Here is a 22,089-nt window from a genome sequence, read left to right as displayed (position 1 = left end):
ATCCACGCCTTCATCACCTCCCGCCTTGACTACTGCAATAGCATTCTCTATGGTACAACCTCCAAACTCCTCAATAAACTACAGTACATCCAGAATGCCACCGCCCGCCTACTCACCCATACCCGCACTCGCGATCACATCACCCCCGTCCTTAAAAACCTCCACTGGCTCCCTGTTCCCCAGCGTATTCAATTTAAACTGCTCCTACTCACCTATAAAGCCCTTCACAATCAGGTCCCCTCCTATCTTTCCGACGTTCTTTACCAATACACTCCTTCCCGCAATCTCCGCTCCTCAAACACAAACCTCCTCGCCATCCCCGTGACCAAGCTCAAAACCTGGGGGGACCGAGCCTTCTCTGTCGCCGCCCCCACCCTCTGGAACGCTCTACCACAACACATCCGCAACTGTACTGACCCCCAATCCTTCAAATTATCCCTAAAAACTCACCTGTTCCGCTATGCTTTTAATACCTTTTAATCTCTTTTACCAATTTTTCTTTTGTTCATCCAAATGTGCTTTTGTAAATTATGTATGCTTGTTTTAAATGCACATTTTTATCCTGTGTTTTTATGCTCTTGTAAAGTGTCTTTGAGTGAGATGAAAAGCGCTTTCAAATAAAATGTATTATTATTATTATTATTATTAAAGCGCTTTGTTACAGCTGCAGTAGTTGTGGAATATCTATATAAATAAAGTTGTATTGTAATCCCTTTACCGTAGGTCCATCTAGCAGATGCATAACGCAACAGCAGCCACTACGAAAGCTTCTATTCTACGCACCTTATAATGCGGTGCACTCTATATATGAAAACAGTTTTAAAATAGGCCATTCATTGAAGGTGTACCTTATACTCCAAAGTGCCTGCTAGTATATATATAGTGCCTTATAGTGCGGAAAATACGGTACATTGGCTTAACAAAGCATCCATCCATGAGTATTTCCCCGATGAAGTCCTTTTGGGCTTTTGGTTGAAACTAAAAGTTCAGAGTCTTAGATCTGAAAACAATTGGAAGTGGAAATACATTTAACAGGGGAAGTTGCTCTGTGATTTGTTGTGTTTTTATTTTTTTATTTACTGCAGCCATTTAAGGATCGCTGTGAGTGGTTCTACGAGCATCTTCTGGCCGGACAGCCAGACTCGGACATGGTTCATCGTCCGGTCAATGAGAGTGATATCCTTCTCATCCATCGAGGTGCATAGCCCAGACATTTTTATGGAAGAAACATCCCAACAAAATGAATGTGTTGCTTTTGGACTTATCTGTTCCAGCCACAACATTGAGAAAACAATAACAAATTTAATTCAAGAGTTTTAAACATTCTCATTCTCAGTTTTGGTTGATTCTTTGATTCTTGTGGTTGGAATTTGGAGAAGAACTGCACTGCATCACACTGATATGTTTCTCTCATCATTTTTTACCCTCGAAGAGAGGCAAATTACTAGAAATGTTATGAAAGTAGAATTTTTGTTTATGTTCTTGTTAGGCTTCAGCAATTGTTTGACGTGTGTATTTCCCCTATTTTTCCATTTCTTGTCAAATCCCCTTTTGGAATCCTGAAAGCAGACTCAATATTTCGGAGCAGCTGTGAGATGGTTTCAAAGTCTACCAACGAGAAACTAAAACAAGGGATTGCTGTCCGATTTCATGGCGAAGAGGGAATGGTGGGTTTTTAGATGGTGGCATTCATATATTTTTGTTTTTTGTTTGAGCAAGAAAATAAATGATTGATCGATAAATCATCACTGATGCTGCATGGTGAGAGATCTGTCTTGTCTATTTTGTCTTTTTACAGGGTCAGGGTGTTGTTCGGGAATGGTTTGACATACTGTCTAATGAGATCATCAATCCAGACTATGCTCTCTTCACTCAGTCAGCTGATGGTACACACTGTTCTGAATGACAATGAGACATATTTTGGGCTGAATGACGGAGTATATTTGTGTGCTTGTTTTGTTACAGGTACCACTTTCCAGCCCAACAGTAACTCATCAGTAAACCCAGACCACCTGAACTACTTCCGATTTGCTGGCCAGATCTTGGGTTTGGCTCTGTATCACAGGCAGCTGGTTAATATCTATTTCACCCGTTCCTTCTACAAACACATCCTGGGTAAAACAATTTCTACAGTATGAACATAAAAATATCTGTAGTCCATCAGACTTTTAGAATTGCAGGATCTCTCTGCATTGATTTGCTTCTTTCAAATCAACTACAAAGTTTAATCTGTTGTGAAGTGCGCTTGTGTGTATGGGTCGGGTCGGAGTTGGGGGTGTAAGGGATGATCTTAATCCCTGTACTGTTCAAATCGCCTCGTGTGAGTGCAACCTTAGGCCATCTCCAGATGAAACCAGATGCTATCATTGGACTTCACCTCCCTGTTGATGTCCCGCACTCCTGAGGCAGTTGACATTGTCAGGGAATGCCTGTGACTACAAGCTTCTGGACAGAACCGAATTCCCTCCAGTCCACCTCATACCAATAAAACGATAACAGAATTCTCCGCCATTTTTTCAGGGGTTGCAGTCTTACAAATGTCTAGCTTCTCTTAAATGACCGCTAATGTGACATATTTTGGGGCATGTGTGCATTTGGCTGTTTCAGGAATCCCAGTGAACTACCAGGATGTGGCTTCCATTGATCCCGAGTATGCAAAGAACCTGCAGTGGATCTTGGACAATGATATCAGTGATCTGGGTCTGGAGCTCACCTTTTCTGTGGAAACAGACGTGTTCGGTGCCATGGAGGAAGTTCCACTCAAACCAGGAGGCATAAGCATTCTTGTGACTCAGGACAATAAGGTACAGTAATGAACTGCATACACAAATAATAGTTAACCAATCTGCACACCAAATGCTAAATGTTCTTCATAAGACAAGGAATTTGTATTTTGGCAGTTACTGATACTGTCTATTAGTTTTCACCAGGAGGTTGGACTCTATGGGCAAGTGGCAGGACACTTGTTAATTAATATAACCGGTAGTTTTTTTGTTGTTGTTTTTGTAGCCCGCCACCAAATAAATTACATAAAAATGCTAAATGAGAGAAACTGTTGATTTTTTAAATTTTTTATTTTAAGCTTTGAGGAGGAAAAGGGAATTCAGCCATTCATAATTTATACAGTTGGGTATAACTCTAATTATCTGATGTATGTGAGGTGTTTGTTTTCCGTGTTTGAGTTCTTATAAAGGATTTGAGATAAAGAATTCAAGATTTGTACAATTTAATCTTCTATCAAATAATCACATGCAAATGTTTTGAAGGAGGTCTTTTGTCAATGTTGGTGTTCTTGTTATAGTTCATGAACACTTGAATACATAATTTTTAATTATAAAATCGGGCTATAAGAATGAAACTTGGAGGTGACGATCTAAGACTGTGTGAAGTTCCAATGGGAATTGGGTACATGGGCAGTACCTTTTTCTTTCTCTTGATGGCACTGTACTATAAAGTATGAGCTGTGAAAGTACAGGGTAACAATGAGCCTTGTGTCTTTCACCTGTCTATGTACATTTCCCAAAGACTTTCATCTTTGTATGTGCGTGTCTATCTGTATGTGCATGCATGCCAGGCTGAGTATGTCCAGCTGGTGACTGAGCTGAGAATGACACGGGCCATCCAGCCTCAGATAAACGCCTTCTTGCAAGGATTCCACACTTTCATCCCGCCCTCGCTAATTCAGCTTTTTGATGAATACGAATTGGTAAGTACTTGTCCTTGCCTCTTTTTTCTATTCTGCTCATCTGTTACAGTTGCCATTCTGCTTGTTCGAACCCCTTTGCTTTGCTGGCTTGGTCCACCTGCCTCTGATGTAGGGACTGATTAGCCATGCCTAGCTTGGGGGTGGAAACAGGAGACTGAGGTCACCTTGAAGCCCCTCCTCCTTATTTAGCTCTATCAGATGTTTGTGTGTCGGCAGATTTAGTGTTCCCACTCACAGATGGATCAATTGTATTATTCCACCCTGCGTTTGTTAGACACACCTCGGTCACGCTGTCATTTCTCCTCTTCAAAGTATTGACTGTAAAACCTGTTTTATATTTCCAGAGCACAAAATTATTCATGGCTACCCTGAATGCTACTGACATACGTCCATTTGAAACAAAACCCAAGGTCTTATTCGATATATTTGATGAATTCCGATTGCAAGCGACAAAATGCAACGGTGGATGTATATCCCGAATAACCATGAACACACACAGAAACTGCAGTTTATTTGTTATAGCTTCTTCATTTCACTGCACCGGCTAAATCTACAAGGTGCTTAAAATATTCATTCATTCATCTTCCTAACCGCTTTATCCTCACTAGGGTCGCAGGGGGTGCTGGAGCCTATCCCAGCTGACTTCGGGCAGTAGGCACCCTGAATCGGTTGTCGGCCAATCGCAGGGCACACAGAGACGAACAACCACGCACGCCCGCACTCACACCTAGGGACAATTTAGACATGCATGCATGGCAGGCTGATTGAACAAGCCTGCCATGCATGTTTTGGGAATGTGGGAGGAAACCGGAGTACCCTGAGAAAATCCACGCACGCCCGGGGAGAACATGCAAACTCCACACAGGGAGGCCGGAGCTGGAATTGAACCCGGTACCACTGCACTGTGAAGTCGATGTACACTGGACTACCGGGCCGCCCTGCTTAAAATATTATATCTGTTAAATTTTGGTCAAATTTAAATATTTTGTGGACAATTACTCGCCGTTTGGGTCACGTATGCCAGATGGTGCGAGAAAGGATTATTGGTCAGGAGAGAGCGTAATATCATGTGATGGATTTTTATTTGCTAAATTGTAAATGGATTATCACTTGCCGAGCGCTTTTCTACCTCGGGTACTCAAAGGGCTTCACACTGTTACCTCATTCACCTATTGAGGACATAGCATCAGGAGCAACTGGGAGTTGCTTGCTCAATATGTGTTATCTTGCTCAATAACACTTTGACATGGTTGCAATGGCCAGGGATCAAACCACCAACCTCTGGGTTGGGAAACGACCACTCTACCACTGAGCCCTGCCACCCCCGATTCGCCAAACCCTGCAATTGGCCGCCAACCATCTCAGGTTGTAGCCGCACGCTGCTCAAAGCCAGCTGGGATAGGCTGCAGCACGCCTGCGACCTTCATGAGGATTGGCGGTTTAGGTGTGCATGGATGGATGAATTCTCCAAATATACTACCTGATGCCTGCAGTCAGCTGCTTCCTGGCTGGTCTGAGAGCAGTTTCTTCATTTGACCAAAATGCGGTAACCCTGGCTTTCAGAAGAGATTTTACCCGTTCATTCAGGGTTTCTGATTGGACTGATGTCAGTCTTGGTGTAACATTCCATATTTACGTCGAGAAAAAGCTGAGAACATGTGAAGTATATTCATCCACCTCTCCTTCTCTCAGAGCAGATTCTCTGAATATGTTCCGCTCTGTGCATATGAAGCTGTCCTGCAGCATGGGATAGCATCACAGTGACGGGCCTCTGCTTTGGCCTGCGGTTCTTGTGTGCTTTCTCATATTAATCATCTTAATATTGTTTTGCGTTGCAACTGTTTGCGGCACAAAGCCTGAACGGCATAGCTGCACCTTATTGTTGCTTGTGTGAACAGAACAGCCGGATCAGATGTACAGCTTATTTTGATGATTCACATCCCTCTGATAGTGAATGCTGAATTGCTCCATAAATACATAGATGTCTGTGACATATTACTGGTGATAATACGTTCCGTACAAGCAACTAATCACCGTATAAAATAAATTTCCCTCACTGCATGTTGTGCTTGAGTGCAGGAGCTCCTCCTGTCAGGGATGCCAGAAATTGATGTGGAAGACTGGTGTAGGAACACTGAGTACACCAGCGGCTACGACCCTCAGGAGCCAGTCATCCAGGTGAGCTCTTTATTTACAACTGCATCTTGGACTGATTTGATTTGATGAAACAATCCTTTACTTCATCATGAAACCTACTTTTCTAGCCATACGCCCGCTGCCCGCTCACTTTCAAGCGAAATATACAGTCTATACAGTTAGACATACCGTATTTTCCACACTAAAAGGCGCACTGGGTTATGAGGCGCACCTTCAATGAATGGCCTATTTTTGATTTTTTTTCTTCATACATTGGGCTCATTCATTCATTCATTCATCTTCCGTACCGCTTGATCCTCATTAGGGTCGCGGGGGGTGCTGGAGCCTATCCCAGCCATCTCCGGGCAGTAGGCGGGGGACACCCTGAATCGGTTGCCAGCCAATCGCAGGGCACACAGAGACGAACAACCATTCGCACTCACAATCACACCTAGGGACAATTTAGAGCGTCCAATCAGCCTGCCACGCATGTTTTTGGAATGTGGGAGGAAACCGGAGCACCCGGAGAAAACCCACGCAGGCCCGGGGAGAACATGCAAACTCCACACAGGGAGGCCGGCGCTGGAATCGAACCCGGTACCTCTGCACTGTGAAGCCCACGTGCTAACCACTGGACTACCGGGCCGCCCACATTGGGCTCATGATAAGACATAATCTACAATGCATCCACAAGACTCAAGGAAATGCAGAGAGAACGATCAGATGTCAGTAAAACTTATTTAATAAAGCAGCGACACAGTCGACTTAACCAACAGCACGTTATAACATTGACTCTTTAACGTTGAACTCTCTTGCCGCTGTCCTATTTCTGTTTTCAACTGTGTAACCAGTCACCTTAAGTTTGAACTTTGCGTTGTAAGCATGTCTTTAGCAAGGAGCCATTTTGGGGTCGAAAAATTACCGTACACAAGGCTCATCGGAATTTCCGGCGCGCTGTGAGCGTTGAAGAAAATGGACGTGTTTTATGTGCGCCTTTTAGTGCAGAACGTATGGTATTTTGTGTTTTCATCAACATTTAACCATAGTTACAATTTCGTCTGCGTAGATGAAACGGTGCGATTGGGATTTTGCAAGCGGCACGCAAAGCTCGCCACCTGCACTCATTTATTCTGAATGGAGAGCTCAGTCTCATTCATTTGGCAACCTCTCCGTGACAGTGGCTCGTCGTCCTCACTGTCTGGCGCCCGAAGCCCTCCAGCGGTCGCCTAAAGCCGCCATCCGCGGGGCTGAAGGTACGACTGTTAAGCCAGAGGGGGCAAGGCTCCTGGCTGTGGCTGGAGAAGCGATTGGGACCTGGCCAGCAGTTCATACAATCGTAATAAAATGTACCCAAGCTTCATTCATTTGTACAGATGGCATTGTCAGTATGATTCACCGTTGTTGAAAAACACTATTATGTATATTACTGTATTTTTATGACTTTGGCGGGCTGCTCTGTCTTGCTCGTCTAAAATCAGGAAATTGGCATGTGGAACAGAGTTCCTTGCTGCATCACTGTCGGCCAATCAGATAACAGTGATGACACGGCCCCAGACAGCCTACGCCTTAGAACCATCTTCGAGATGGTTCTGAAAACTGGCTCATTTGCAACCGCTTGGCCCCGAAAAAGTCTAATGCAGGGGTGCCCATTAGGTAGATCCTGATCTACCGGTAGATCTAAGACAGGTTCCAAGTAGATCTGAAGAGTGTCAAGGAGAAAAAAAAAAACAAATCACCATTTGTGTGTCTTTGTACATGTTCGTAACATATTTTTTGTGTTCATGTACGCTGCACCCTAATCATCCTCGCAGTCTCATTTTGACAAAATAAATATTTAAAAAAATAAAATAAAGCAGGTAAATCTTGAATTTATGGTGGCGCCTAATTACGTCACCGGAAGTTGTTAGCGCTCAGCAGTCTGCAATTGCAGCTTGTGATCAGAGCTGTTGTGCTCTATCTTTTATCGTCATTCTTCTCATTCAGAGTTTGCTTCGTGTACAATTCACCGAGGGCACGGACAAAGAATAGGAATCTAGGAGGGTCCAGGGAAGCACTTTAAAATGGTACTTGTGAGCTACGATAGTTAACAGGCTGCAAAAGTGTGTCGCATGCCTCAGTTTCAGGCTGTTTCTCATCATGGTGTGTGTGTGTGTGTGCGTGTGTGCGTGCGTGTGTGCGCGTGTGTGTCACATTGCTGTTGTCAAAATCAACACACGGCTTTTAGCCCGCAAGCACAAAATCTGAAGTTTCCGCTAAAGAGGTACTGCAGCACAACCACTGAATGAAATAAAACATTTTATTTTAGCTCAGGGATTTTTCAACAATAGAGTATGAGGAACTATTTGAATGTATGAAATGTGGAGGATTGTTGGGGAAAACATGAACACATTTGACTTTAATTTACTATTTTTTTGTTAGCATTCAGCTTATGAAACTGTCTATTGTCATCATTCACAGTGGTTTTGGAAAGTTGTGCATCAACTAACTCAGGAGGAACGAGTTCTCATGCTTCAGTTTGTCACTGGAAGGTTTGTCTGCACCATTGACGCTTGTCTGTTCAGAAAATTGCTTTAGATTCTGATTCAGGAATGTCCTTGACCCACTTTCATCCTTCACTATCAGTTCCAGAGTTCCTCATGGTGGCTTTGCCTATTTGATGGGAGGCAGCGGCTTACAGAAATTCACTATTGCTGCAGTGCCATACACCTCGAACCTCCTGCCTACCTCCAGTACTTGGTAACCGCCTTCACTTCTTTTCAGCCCAGTCCACTTTTGTTTTTAATAATGTGTGGATCTGTGTTAGGAGGGTTATATTCCTACAATGACTGCAGATTTTTTTATACCAATTGTTCAATTCCCCTTTGAAATAAATGGCTTTTAAGGGAATCCCAGAGTAACAGTCAAGATGTGAACATTTTTTACCGTAATTTCCGGATTGCAAAACGGACCTGCGAGAACAGCTACTGTACATTTAGCCATAAAAACAAATATGTACAATTCTACATACATTGACCACAGGTCTCCACAATATAATGTGAGACATTTGCAAAGTAACACGTCATGCAGATGTATTTAAAAATACAAAAAAAAAAAAACATATTTTAAATTTCCATTCACACTGGCTAACTTTTTTTTTTTTGCCTCCAAACAAGCAGAACACTTCTAGTTGCATAGATGCCTTCCAGAAAAGTCACTGATTGCCACATCTGATCTGCGCATGCTTTGTCTTGACATAAGTGCGTAGTAATGTCGTCATTTACACACTTAAATTAATTTTGACCAAAGACTAAAAGTCAGGTAGTTGTCAGCTTTATTTTACACTTTTGTTAATTTATTACGAATGACTCCTGAATTTAGAGTTACAGTAGTTGTTTCTGTTTTATTTTGGACACAAATGCTCTTTTGCAGAATGACAAAATTCTACCTTTTGTCAAAAATAAAAGAAAAGTCTTTCTTTAAAAGTATCTGTTATTGATTTAATAGAAATTGTATTCATCAAAAATAGAAGTGATATCGTTTACTTACTTTCGGTATCATTGAGTACTCAATTCATCTAAAATAAAAAAAAAGATCGAACGTGCCGAGGAAATATCGGTTATGGTCTCTAAATTATGATAATAACATGATTTATTGGATTATGTTTGGCACTCTGTTAAATGTTATATTGATTTAATCATGAAAGTATTCCAGTTATATGTCCCTTCATAGTCTACAAATGCAAGATTTACCCTGTAGACAAATAAAAATTCAACTAATCCATTGAATCAAGTGGACCAACTAATCTCTTTTGGGACATCATGTAAAGATAGGGGAAGGAGCCATTTGATGGTGATGTCATTTTCAGCATCTTTCTTCAATTTGACATGTGCAGTTATTTGATTCCAAATAGATTATAAATGCATGTTGTATTCAATAAACATCCGTCTACATTAGGGGTGCCCAACTAATCGATCGCGATCGACCGGTAGAACGCGGACCGGGCCCAAGTTGATCGCAAAGAGTGTAGGGGGAAATGGAAAAAAAAAATTGTGTGACTGCGTGCATGTTATCCATCCATCCATCCATTTTCGACCGCTTATCCAGGGTGGGGTCGCGGGGGCAAGAGCTTGAGCAGGGAAGCCCAGACTTTCCCTCTTCCCCTCTACCCCCACAACCTGAACCCGGATAAGCAGCAGCTGTAGGCTTTTATTTTTAAATATCCATTGTAAAATGTGGACGCTTTTTCCCCCCCTTCTGGACAGATATGAGACACCAGCAGTCCTCCAGTTGCACATATGCTGCTATCATCTGAGTTTTACAATTCTGACCGTGTTTCCTTGATATGTCTCCCATTTCCAGTATCAACATGCTGAAACTGCCCGAATACCCCAGCCAGGAGATCCTGAGAGATCGCCTCCTGGTAGCGTTGCATTGTGGGAGCTACGGGTATACTATGGCATAAACATCAGTTGTGCTGCTCGAAGAGTCTGCAATGTCATGAACTCCTTCCCCTCCAGACATGTCTTTGAATTCACTTGCTATTTTTGCTGGACAAAAAAAAGGGAAATCCAAATTTGTTGAGAAACAAAAGTTAAGAGTCGCACATCAGATTGAAGAGAGAAGAGCTGAGTTGCCTCTGGAATCCCTCCATGCTGCCTGCCTGTCAACCCCTTTGGATCACGCCTTCTTGTCTGTTTTTGCTGTTTTGTTTTTTTTTACACATTTGACAATGATCCAAATGTTTTATGATAGAGTTATAATATAAAGCATTTATTGATGAGGCAGGATGATACTGCATATGTACTGTACATATTGAGAATACATGGTAAAAATAGTGTTTCAATATTTCAGTCATCTTTGTGTTTTAACTGAGATGCAATATTTTACGACCATAAGCAGCTCAAACGTTAGAGGAAAAGGGAGTGTAAAATTAATTTCCACATAGTTATGAACAGTCCCAGTCAAAATGCCCTGACATGGCATTCTGCAAGTTAACATTAACATGTTGATCAAGTCAAATTTATTTACATAGCCCTAAATCATGAAGGCTCAAAGGGCTTCATATATCCACAGTTGGCAAATATTAAAGACATCCCCTGATCTTAACTCCTAGGAGGACAAGGAAAAACAAAACAAGACAAAACAAAAAAAAAAAAAAACAACATTTCGGCAAAAATGAGTGAGAAACCTTGAGAAGGGGCCACAGATGGGGTAATCCCCTTTTCAGCATGACCAGGGTGCGAAGGATGCTGTTGGGCAACATATAATAAAAAAGGATGCTATACAATGTTAGTAAAAATGATGTAATGTAAGAGTCAATTAAATAAGATCAAGCGCTGCAAGAAGATGCCCTCGTACAAAATGGGTCCTCAAAGCCTGGCCTGGTTGGTCAGTGAGTAAATTTTCATAGCAGCGCCTCAGAGGAGGTGGTCCACCTCAGAGCTTCTCCGGATCAGTCAATGCAGTATCCGTACGGCGACATCAAATCGGGTCATCGTCACCTTGTCCCCACTCCAAGCTGGAGGGTGCTGGAGAAAGAAAAGCAGCGGCACTCAAACAGGCCAACATGTCGTTCAACCAAATGCAAATAATTCTTAAGTTGAGTAAATCATTTCCAATTAAATGGCGGCGTTCCAGTCCGTTGGTGCCCAAATTGAAAACGCTCTAGAACGTGCGGACTTTGGCACTTTGGATCACCAAAAGATGAGCGTGGTGTGAACGAAGGTTTTGGGACAGAACTTACTGTACCATAAAATCAACGAGATAGGAAGCTGCTAATATTTTATGGCTGCGTAGCAAAACCTTGAAATCACAAATCAAGTGGACCGGGAGCCAATGCAGTCAGGCAGATTGGACAAACCATCATACATTGTGCTACAATCATGTCATTTGGCCTAAGTATTCCTTATTATTCACTTTTTCAGAAAAGAGTGCCAGGGACGAAAAAAAAATCTATTTGGCAGGGATTTTTAGAGAAGGCCACCGAAGGGCCTATGCTGCATGGTTTTGTTCAAAAGAATCGTGTATAAACCAGAAATTTGCCAGGAGTGTTCCTTTTGAGTCAAAAAGTAATTAGCACATTTTACTGTTTCTATCAAAGCAACCAATAAAAACACAAGGAGCAGAAAAGAAACAAAGGCCTTTTCAAAAAAAAAAATCAACACTTAGTGTCTTACTCATTTGTTCTCGTCTACCATGAAACCAGACTTTTTTATTAGTTTCATTAGCACTCCCACTATTAATTTTGTTCTTATCTTGTTGAAAGCTGCTGAAGAAAGCAGGACCGATGAGAGCAAAGGAATAAAATGTGTTTGAATACGAGAGGTTGTTGCATTTTGCCTACAGCTACACTTATTCGATCCACTCAATGCTGTGGTGAGAAAAATTGTCTTTTTAACATTTTTTATCGCAAGTTTACACCACAGCCACATACTGATGCTTGCAGGAACATTAATCAGAAGCCTCTATCACCATCTGTAGGGAATACGCCAGTTATTGCCAGCCCACCCAGTACAATAAGTGTCTGTCGGGGTTCCCATGTATGAAGCATAATTGATAGACTGCATATAATAATGATATCTCCTCAAACGTTTACCACGAGTTAAAGGTGGCTGTAAAGCAACATACATCATCTTGATTTTCTCAAGAAATTGTTAATGGGGACGTTGTTTCCCCAGCATCATTCTGTTTTGGCTGCAGTTTCAAAACAAGAAATTGGATTGAAGTTCTCAAAGCCTTATGAAGAATGTTTAGGAAATGATTGCTGAAGAGTAAATGATTTATGCAGAACAAATGCAATAACAACATAGCCAGATATCTGCAAGCCACGTGGGAAGAAGGAAATTTGGCTTTGCAGGGTTAAACAGTATGAACATGCCGAAGAATTAGCTGGAAAAAGGTTGCTGCGAGATCAATCGGACATGTCAGCAGCCTGCAGGCCTTTTAAGGCACCCTCAGGGCCATCTCCAAAGACTGAAGTGTGAGAAGAGTGTTGGGGTGATTATGGCAGCCCTGCTTGCTCCATGAGGGGCAACATCACAGCCAATGTCAAACAGAGCTGGAGAGATTTCAAACCCAGAAACATGATTATCACTTTGAACTGCCGACCCCTCCAACAAGCTCCAATACTGATGTGTATTCATGACTCTGAGACAAGGCCAACACGGGATGGAATCCACACACACACACACAAAACACACTGTAGAGTAGTTAATCTACACTTTGATGGTTTTACTCTTTTATAATTCTCTAGGCAAAAAAAAGGAATATAAGGAGAATGACCCTGACCATCACAGTGACCTTTCCTTTGAGATCAAGTAACCTCGAAAGAAGAGGAGGTGGAGCCATGCATGAAGAACATAACCCGGGGCATTTGTTTTCCAAATCTATGCTGCCCTTGAAGGAGGGCAGCCACCAGGACACACATTGGATTGACACAGGCCTTTTTTTTAATCACGGAGTTTGTACATTATGCTCTAGAATTGTTCATTTAAATATTTGCACAAGTAATGTTGCATAAACTATCCAAGGCTAACCAACGCAGTGCGAGAAGACAATGTACTAATACTTACATCCATCCGGTTTCGAATCCACTTATCCTCACAAGGGTCGCGGGGCATGCCGGAGCCTATGCCAATCGTCTTGGGGCAATAGGCGGGGGACACCCTTAAATCGTCAACAACAATGATACATAAAGTACACTTTATAATGTTCTGCATGGTGGAAAATATATTTTTATTTATCATGCTATACAGTACATGTAGGTTTTGTTTACTTGTGGTTTAATGAAAAAAGAACGGTTCGGCTCTCTAGTACACTTAAAAATTGCAACACTTTCCTGCATCAAGTGGAACCTCGGTCCACAAGTTTAATTCATTCCAAGACCGTTGAATTGAATGGAAATGGAAATCATCCATTCCAGCCCCAGAGCCGAGCTATATTTACCTTGTTTTTATTAGCGTTTGGTTCAAAATGAATACAGTACATTATCGGAATAATTGAGAACATTTTATGATGAAGAAGTGGGGATCTCTACGAGCAAACTAGAAACTTTGGATTTCCCAACATCCGGGTCATTTCAGCACACCCAGAGCTGTTTTGTGCCCTCCCACGTTTGAAACGCGATATTATGCAAGATGGCTCGAGACATCCCAATGCCACACATTGAGAATTAAAACAAAACACATGTTGGGGGAGTTTAAAAAATCGATTATTGCTCAAAGCATGAGTCTTATTTTTGAATTGCACATCATTAAATGCAATACAGATTGGTTTACATAGTCAACCTCCATTTATACTACTGTATGTCTCCAAATCTGTTTCCTACACAGACCACAAAGGTCACTTCCTCGTGAAAATGTTTTTTAATGTGTTGTTGCTTTTTCCCTCAGCCAGACAGCTTGAGTTGACAGAACCGATTACACAGAAATCTTAGGATTTGAGAGGAGATTTGCAGCGGCACAGGGAACTGTGAGCACAAACAACTGCCTCTTAAACTGATAAAAAGAATTGTTTGTTTTGTTGAGCAAAACTCTACTGTGTGGCTATGGGATAAAGATGGCCTCGACAAACTTGAAGAACCAAGAAAACGGCCCGATGTTGGGAAATGCCACGAATGAAGGTTCACACTCCCGCAGCTACGTCACTGATGGTGTAGTGCTACATTCACCTGACTTCAATGAAGGGAGCGTGGCTTCACTTTCCACTGACAGTGTGAATGTAAGTGGGAATGGTTGTCCGTCTCTTGCGACCAACTGGCGACCAGTTCAGTATGCAGTCCAACTTTCACCCAAACTCCGCTGGGATAGGCTTCATCAATCCTTGGCCCGAATCAGTATAAGTGGCCTTGAGAGACTGGTTTGAGGAAGTCACATAATACACATGCACATCTTCAGCCTCATTGCTTTGAACTGCCTCAAGCAAATACAAACAGTCTGTGCAATGACTATCTGCCCTCAACATAAATCAGTCTTTTGGCTGAATAGCAACAATGTGGATTTACGATTTTGTATGTGTGCATGCGCGTGAAATGAAGGCAGAAAGTGAATGCAATGATAGGGAATGAACAGCATGAAACGGCACTGGGTCTTTTGCGGAATGAAACATGGCATTGTGCAGGAGAGCTACAATGAGTGAGAGAGCATTCAGTCAAACAGATGTAATCTGCCCGTGTGGATGCAGATGTAATAACTCGACAGGAAGAAGCCATAGAAGCGACTCTGTCAGTGTCGCAAATATGTGGTGCAAAGAAAAAAAGATATACCGGTATATAAAAACAAGCTGCATTAGTTGTTCAGGCAGCGCAAGGCACATTTTAGGAATTCAATGACCATGGTGAATTGCAAATATTACTGTCAAGTCACATATTTAGAGTGTTTTGTGTTTCTATACACAGTATGGAGAAATAACGTTTAAAATTTGAAATAAGATGAATATTCAGTCCTCCGTTGTATCAAGGACATTCGATATACAATTAAATGTTTATACAGTAAAGTTTTCAGAGAAATAAAGACGTGATTTTTTTTTCTACAACTAGCTGTGTACGGTTGTGTGCAAATTGTGCCAACAAAGGGTTAGCTAAACACCGAAGCGTGACTTCAAACATAACCTCAAAGAGGGAATTTGCAGCAAACTGCTCGCAAAATTTCACTTCACTAACCATGAGACTCTGACCAAAGACACGCTCCTCACCAGCGTGCACAAGCACGCTTACCCGGCTTGCAGATGTACGGTGGTCATTTATTACAGCAGAAACAACTTGATCCACTTTGTAACATCATTTTCACCAGTTAGTAAAAAAACAGATATTATCATAACTTTGGAGCAGACTAAAACGTGGCGTTATAGTTAGGAAGTTAGCGGCATGAATGTTACATTTGATTAGAAGCCGCTTACGTGGCACCAACTAGATTCAACTAAAGCTACAACTATCAACGCGCCACTTTTTAGCAGACTAGCCTGGACGAGACGCAAAACAGGTCCCCTGAGAGGCAACACCCTCGGGCCATGAATTTATATATGTGTGGAGTATCAAATAAGCCAGGAGCCAGCCATCTTGCTTTGCCACCATTCCTGACAACCTCTGTTTTTTGTTTGTTTGTTTTTATTTTTTTAGTTGAAACCACTAGAATGCCTGTATGGAATAATGAGAGCTTCTCAAAAAAAAAAAAAAAAACGAGGCTGATTGAACACTAAATCAGGGATGTGAAACTCATTTTTTTCGCAGGACAGATCTTAGTTGCAGTTTCCCTTTGGGGTCGTTATGACTGAAACTATACAAAGAAGTCAAGAATAACGGTTTATTCAGCTGTTGTTTGAGTTACTGAAATGTGGTGTCTGTTTACAAGAAAATGCTTACGATATCACTCTTATTTATTACAAATTAGAATTTTAAATGCTGGTAGACATTTTAGCAAGCATCATAAAAGTTGCCATCTTTGATTTGCTTTCGCGGGCCACATAAAATGATCTAAATTGTCACTTGGTGTGAATGTGAGTGCAGATGGTTGTTCGTTTCTTTGTGCCCTGTGATTGGCTGGCAACTGGTTCTGGGTTTCCCCAGCCGACTGCCCGAAGACAGCTAGCATAGGCTCCAGCATGCCAGCGACCCCCATGAGGATAAGCAAATGAGGAAAGTGGATGGGTGGATGGAAGATCCAACCACCATGAGATCTTGGAAGAGAAAATTGATAGACTGCATAGAGCTACGGATTTATTTGTACTTACAGTCGGTGTTTCCATGCCTTGACAGATGTATGTTGAATGAAATCCGGGCACCTTCCTGACCCCGGAGAGAGCAATGTCATTTTTTCTTATATGCAGTGTTGCAATACAGAGTCTTAAGACCTGGAAAAAAGGGTGGTTATCCAAAGCTGTGTAGCGTGGAAAACAAGGAATCACTACCCTGATCCCAAATGAAAGTACCGGTATATAGTATTAACACAAAACACTACAAATTACACACTTGAACCACATTCCAACTTGAAACTCACCTGCAGTTTCAAGATAAACAGATTTTTGAGAATTCCTGACAGTTGTTTTGTCTCTTTTCTGGTTTGCCAGCAGGAAACCGTTAAGTGACCATGGCAATGCCAGACTAATTGGATGACAAGTAGTTGCCACGGGAAACATCTTGAAAGTAGTGTACAGTCCATTATTTGTGAGGTGTTGCCATGGGGACCAGGTATTGTGTCAGAGAAAAAAAAAGTACAATAGATGATTTACCGGTTTAGTAGCATTTTATTACATATCAAATATGTTTTGTAGAGCATGTGTCTCTTGGGATTGTCTCTATGGAAATGACCCATCTGACATATTGAGTTAAATCTGTGTTTTATTGTTTGTTTATGTTCGCTACAAATATGCACTTTCATGCAGCAGCTTCAAGTATGTAAAGAGCTGGGTTGGAAGGGTTAATTTAAAAATGTATTCCAATTCAGTTACTTGTTCGATACCTGTGAGAGAATGTGGTATACTTAATAATGTAATCCAAGTACCATAATATTAAAATAATTCCACTTGATGACTTATATTTACTTTTGAATTACTTCAATTCCATGAATGTAATAAAATGAAAAGATCAATACCATGTTTATTTTATATATTTGTCTGGTCTTTTCTCTCTTATGGATGTTGAAGGTGGATGGTTTTGGAATGTGGCAAGAAGCCTGAGCACCCACAATTCAAATCCAAAGCACAAAAACTGTGAAGCAGACATGCAAAGCCAGAGGTGGGCAAATCCGGGGACCACAACCCTGCATGTTTTCCAATTTTTTCCTCCTCTAACACACCTAATTCTGCAGATTTTGCTGAAAACCTGATCACCTGAGTGTTGGGCGAGGGAAACATCGAAAACATGCAGGATAGTGGCCGTCGAAGGTTCTGACCGCTTCTGAACAATTCCGCAGAGATTAGACAGGCTGATAGGTGACCATTCCAAGAGATTATTTCATTTTCTCTGCGATTGGCTGGCAACCGGTTCAGGGTGCCCCCCGCCTACTGCCCGAAGATGGCTGGGATAGGCTCCAGCGCCACCCGCGACCCTAGCGAGGATGAATGAATATTTCATTTTCTAGCTTCCGAAAGTCTTTGAAACCTTTCCACATGACCAGTTTTTGTCATAACAAATGAAAGGTACAAAAAAAGTATTTGTCAACTGTGGGCATGTGGAGCACTTTGAGACTCTTCTGTGATTAACCCTTTCAGGGATGGCGGTTACCACAGTGGACAGTTTCATGTTCTCGAGTTACATAGTACATGAAAGGGTTACGTGCCATATAAATAAATTTGACTTGACTTGATTTTTTTTTTAAGTTTGTCATAGCTACGGTGAGAGACTTTCGATTCCATTGGTCTTTCAAAATGGTTTCCTGATAACTTGCGGCAACATCTAATGGCTACTATCTTTGCTCTGCTGAAACTTAAGTCTGCCGATAAGAAACCTCGTAGATTAATGAATGTGAATAGTTTAACCTTTCATTGCAGTCTCTGAGAGAAATGATTGTGGCTTCATAACCCCAGTCATCAATAAAGACTCAGCTCACAAGCCATTTCAGAAAGGTTAATAATAAGAAGTACCGGTAACCCTTTTTCATAGACTCCCTTGCCCATCTTATCCCTCTCGACATTAATGAATAACCTTTGGCGTTGATGTATGTGTTTTCATTACAAATGTGCCTTTTTTTTGAGTGTGCCTATAAAGTGACCACTGTATTTAGAAATCAGATAGGAAGCGAATGTCTGTCGAATATCCACTCTGTTTAATGAGACTACAGGGGACAAACAAGGTTGATTGGCAGTCAAGGATGTCTCTCTTAGGTTTCACATTGATTGGCCTTCCTCATCTGTGTTTTCCTGCTTGTGATCCCATGACTCAATGAAGCTTTTTGAACAGACAGCCCCAGGATCTTAAATGTTTTTGTGGATTTTCATTGCTTCTATAAACTGCACTAAGGTACTTGACGAGCATATCAAAATGTGTTCCTTTCCTTCTGACTGAGATGTGCGAGAATTGGGGAGAGTGTGCGAGGAAAAAGTAACATAGTCAACTCCCTGGCGAGATGGAATAGTATGACATTTGCAGTAAAAAGCTTGATGTCGGATCAACGTCTTAAGACAATCCTGGCATGTTTACAATTGTAGTTGATGTAAATGCACCATCTCTCTGGATTTACAATTGAGTTTGCCTTTATGGGCGCAACGTGTCGCAAGCCTCTCAATGTCAACAATGTGGTCCAGGTTGGTAGTTTACGTCGCTCTCAGAATTATGGTGCAGCCGTTCTTCATCTCATGTTTTCATGTTAGTTTCAACTGCAGACGATCTCATTTGCTCGACAGGGACAAAAGTTGGAGAGGAAGATGAAGATAAGTGCTTTTTTTTTTTTTTTTAGTTGTTAGCTATCGCCCACTAAACATAATTTAATCTTTGCAAGGTGCCCAGACTTTTGCAGTGGCCATATCCCCCCCCCCCCCCCCCCATTTCTGTTATTTTGAAAATGTAATGATGTGATTTTGTTAAAAATGTAAAGAATTGCATCATATGTAACCTAACAAGTTTTGGGATTCATTTAATTTTATTTCTGGTTATCTTCAGTATGATGAATGATAACGTTGCTTTAAAAAAACAAATCTTTTGGTGGCCCAAGTCTTTTGCGCAGTGCTGGATCTACAGTATAAACCTCTCAGTTCTTTAAAAATGTTAAATGAAATGTTAAAAGTGTTCATTTTTTAAAGTGTTTAGAACTGGTGACACGGTGGTTGACTGGTTAGCACGTCGGCCTCAAAGTGCAGAGGTGCAGAGTTCGATTCCGGGTCCGGCCTTCCTTTGTGGAGTTTGTTGTCACGTTCCGTATTTGACAGCAGGGGGCACGCGTTCTTGCTTGCCGCCTGCACACCTGCCACCCATTTGTTGGTGATTGCACCTGCTATATTTAGGCGCTCCGGCAGTTGACTCACTGCCTGAGTATTCCACGCCGTGCCATTGCTCTCACCTATTCATTCTCGCTTAGATACTACCTTAAATGACGATTGTGTATTATTGCGTTCCTAGATATTCCTCTCGTGAGTGATTATAGTATTTTGCTTAAGAACTTACTCCTTGCCGTTTTTTCGCAAGCGTTTTCTGTTGCCTCGTTATTATTTCCTGGTCCTCTTTTTGACCAGCGTTTTAAGTTGTCCGTTTAGACGGGGATTTTTGTGTTAAAATAAATCTCATCTTTTGTGACAAAATACCTTTCTGTGTCTGCTATTTCGGGGATCCACGTATCCAGTTAGTTGCGCACGAAGCTATTCTGTCGCTTCGGGCACAACGTGATATTTGTATGTTCTGCCTGTGCTTGTGTGGATGTTCTCCAGGTACTCTAGTTTCCTCCCACATTCCAAAAACATGCACCCTATGTAAAAAAATACTTGATAGTTATTGTTATGATTGTTATTATTATTTCCCTTCTATGTCTAACTTAAACGCATCTACAGAGAGTGAAGATGAATGCTTGTTTTTTTTTGTTTTGTTTTTAGCTGAGCATTGAACTTAAGCAGAGTGAAGTTTAAAGATTAATTCTGTGGAGATAACTCATTCTTCTTAAATGAATTAAATGACAAGACACAATTTTCCACCCCACTGGTTTGTTACTGTGACAGGAAGGTGAGGCAGATGGGAAGCCGTGAGGAATTGGGGGGGAGCTTTCAATCATCAAAAAATGTGCTATGGCCTCCAGTGAACATTGTCAGGAACCTAATTTGACAAAGCATCATCATAAGTCTTATTTTGGGACTTAATGTGCATGTATCATTTCCGCATTTAGGGTAGGAGGCTTGCTAACTTCCGGTTGCTAATTTAACACATATCGATAGCATGAAAAACTTTAAAATGTACTCACAGTCTGCTGAAATTCCGTCAAGTTACCGTAAATGACGTATTACCGTACTAAGTGCTCCAGTTATCCAAGTGTCGACTAAGTGATCATTTGCTTTTTCACAGTGCAATCAGGTCTGTGGATGTAAAAACATAAAAGACAACCAGTAATGAAACGATAATAATACAGTAATGACAATCATCTACGACGAACGGCAGGATGTGGATAAGTGCTCCCAAGCTTCATGACAGAGCGGCCGACATCAACGGGTGTGAGAAAGAGTGTTGCCAGGAAGCCAAGTATGGAGCCATATAGTCTTTTTTCAAACTCGTGTTATTGTTTGGACGTAACATCGAGTCTTGCTCTCTAGGAGTGTTCCCTTTGATTGGTCGGATGTTGAGTATCCTCATTGCTGCTCTCCTTCCTAAAATTCCGTGTTTATGAAGGGATGGCCCTGCTCATATGTATCCTCAAGAGTGAGCGGTTCTCTTTTCCTGCTCCAGACAATAACGTACAAGTCTGAACAAGGCACAAAAAAGTTAAAAAAATAAATAAATGGAGTTGGTGTAGATCTTTCACGGACATTCTCTTACAGTTCTGTAATGCTTTGCCTCCAGAGGGCTTTTGAGAACACTACATAGACATGACTGTGTAGTGGTCAAAGGTGAAGAAACACCTGGGAGGTAGGTCAGTGAGGTGCGGAGATTGTGGCAGAGACCAAACAATGGCATTTGCCTGAGTGTTAACATTGAGACCAATTAGTTGAATCACACATCTTGTTATGCTGTCTGCTGATCCTCCTCAGTTTAACTCCAAAGCTGAGGACTGCAGAACAGGCAGAAATTGGTCCCTTGGAGGTTCCCGTGGCCTTGTTGTATAGTAGAACTCACATTTTCTCATAGGCCAAAAATCCCCAGAACAAACTACTAGATTTATTTTGCTCTTTAAGTGCTGTTGCCAACTCTGTCTAAGCTTTGTTGTGTAACAACACACCCACCGGTAAGATCCTGTCTGGAGGCTTTCAGCCCTCTCCAGCCGCTCTGAGTGTTGCCAGCAAAGACTGTTGCCTAAGTGGTGACCTGTTATTAATTCACAACACACCACAAATTTCAGCAGATCGGGGAATTTACAATGAATACCTGAACTGACATTTTTATTAGGTTTGACTGCACATTCACATGAGCTGCAATTGTCCCACATGAAAAGACAGTGAATCAATTTAAATGTTCTATGATGGCAAGTTCACGCTGCAGGGCGTGATGCACAATTCAGGTATTTGGTTAAGCACAATATTTTTATGTACTCGTTCACGTGACAAAAACAAATGTGACTTCTAACGTGAATGAAACGCATCCGTTATGTGACATGCATGCGCACAAAGGATGATGTCGAGTGACAAGCAGAAAAGTCATCACA

At 41.6% G+C, this 22,089-nt stretch overlaps 1 protein-coding gene across 2 annotated transcripts in view; it reads left to right on the top strand.

Moving 5' to 3' along the window:
* The window catches only part of hace1 (HECT domain and ankyrin repeat containing E3 ubiquitin protein ligase 1), a 33,555-nt gene extending 21,413 nt beyond the window's left edge, over window positions 1-12,142 (top strand). For both annotated transcript variants that reach the window (XM_052066427.1, XM_052066426.1), the window contains 10 exons: window positions 1,086-1,197; window positions 1,570-1,667; window positions 1,799-1,886; window positions 1,966-2,115; window positions 2,608-2,804; window positions 3,575-3,706; window positions 5,786-5,884; window positions 8,300-8,370; window positions 8,465-8,578; window positions 10,181-12,142. In XM_052066427.1, coding sequence (XP_051922387.1) covers window positions 1,086-1,197; window positions 1,570-1,667; window positions 1,799-1,886; window positions 1,966-2,115; window positions 2,608-2,804; window positions 3,575-3,706; window positions 5,786-5,884; window positions 8,300-8,370; window positions 8,465-8,578; window positions 10,181-10,283 — 1,164 coding nt within the window. In that variant the 3' untranslated portion in view covers window positions 10,284-12,142. The remainder of the gene's footprint in view (window positions 1-1,085; window positions 1,198-1,569; window positions 1,668-1,798; window positions 1,887-1,965; window positions 2,116-2,607; window positions 2,805-3,574; window positions 3,707-5,785; window positions 5,885-8,299; window positions 8,371-8,464; window positions 8,579-10,180) is intronic.
* Window positions 12,143-22,089: the final 9,947 nt, after the last annotated feature.

This window comes from Hippocampus zosterae, chromosome 5 (genome assembly GCF_025434085.1).
Source record: "Hippocampus zosterae strain Florida chromosome 5, ASM2543408v3, whole genome shotgun sequence".
Classification (NCBI taxonomy): Eukaryota; Metazoa; Chordata; class Actinopteri; order Syngnathiformes; family Syngnathidae; genus Hippocampus; species Hippocampus zosterae.
The sequence above is the reverse complement of the archived record's forward strand: the minus strand, read 5'-3'. Positions and strand labels throughout refer to the sequence as shown.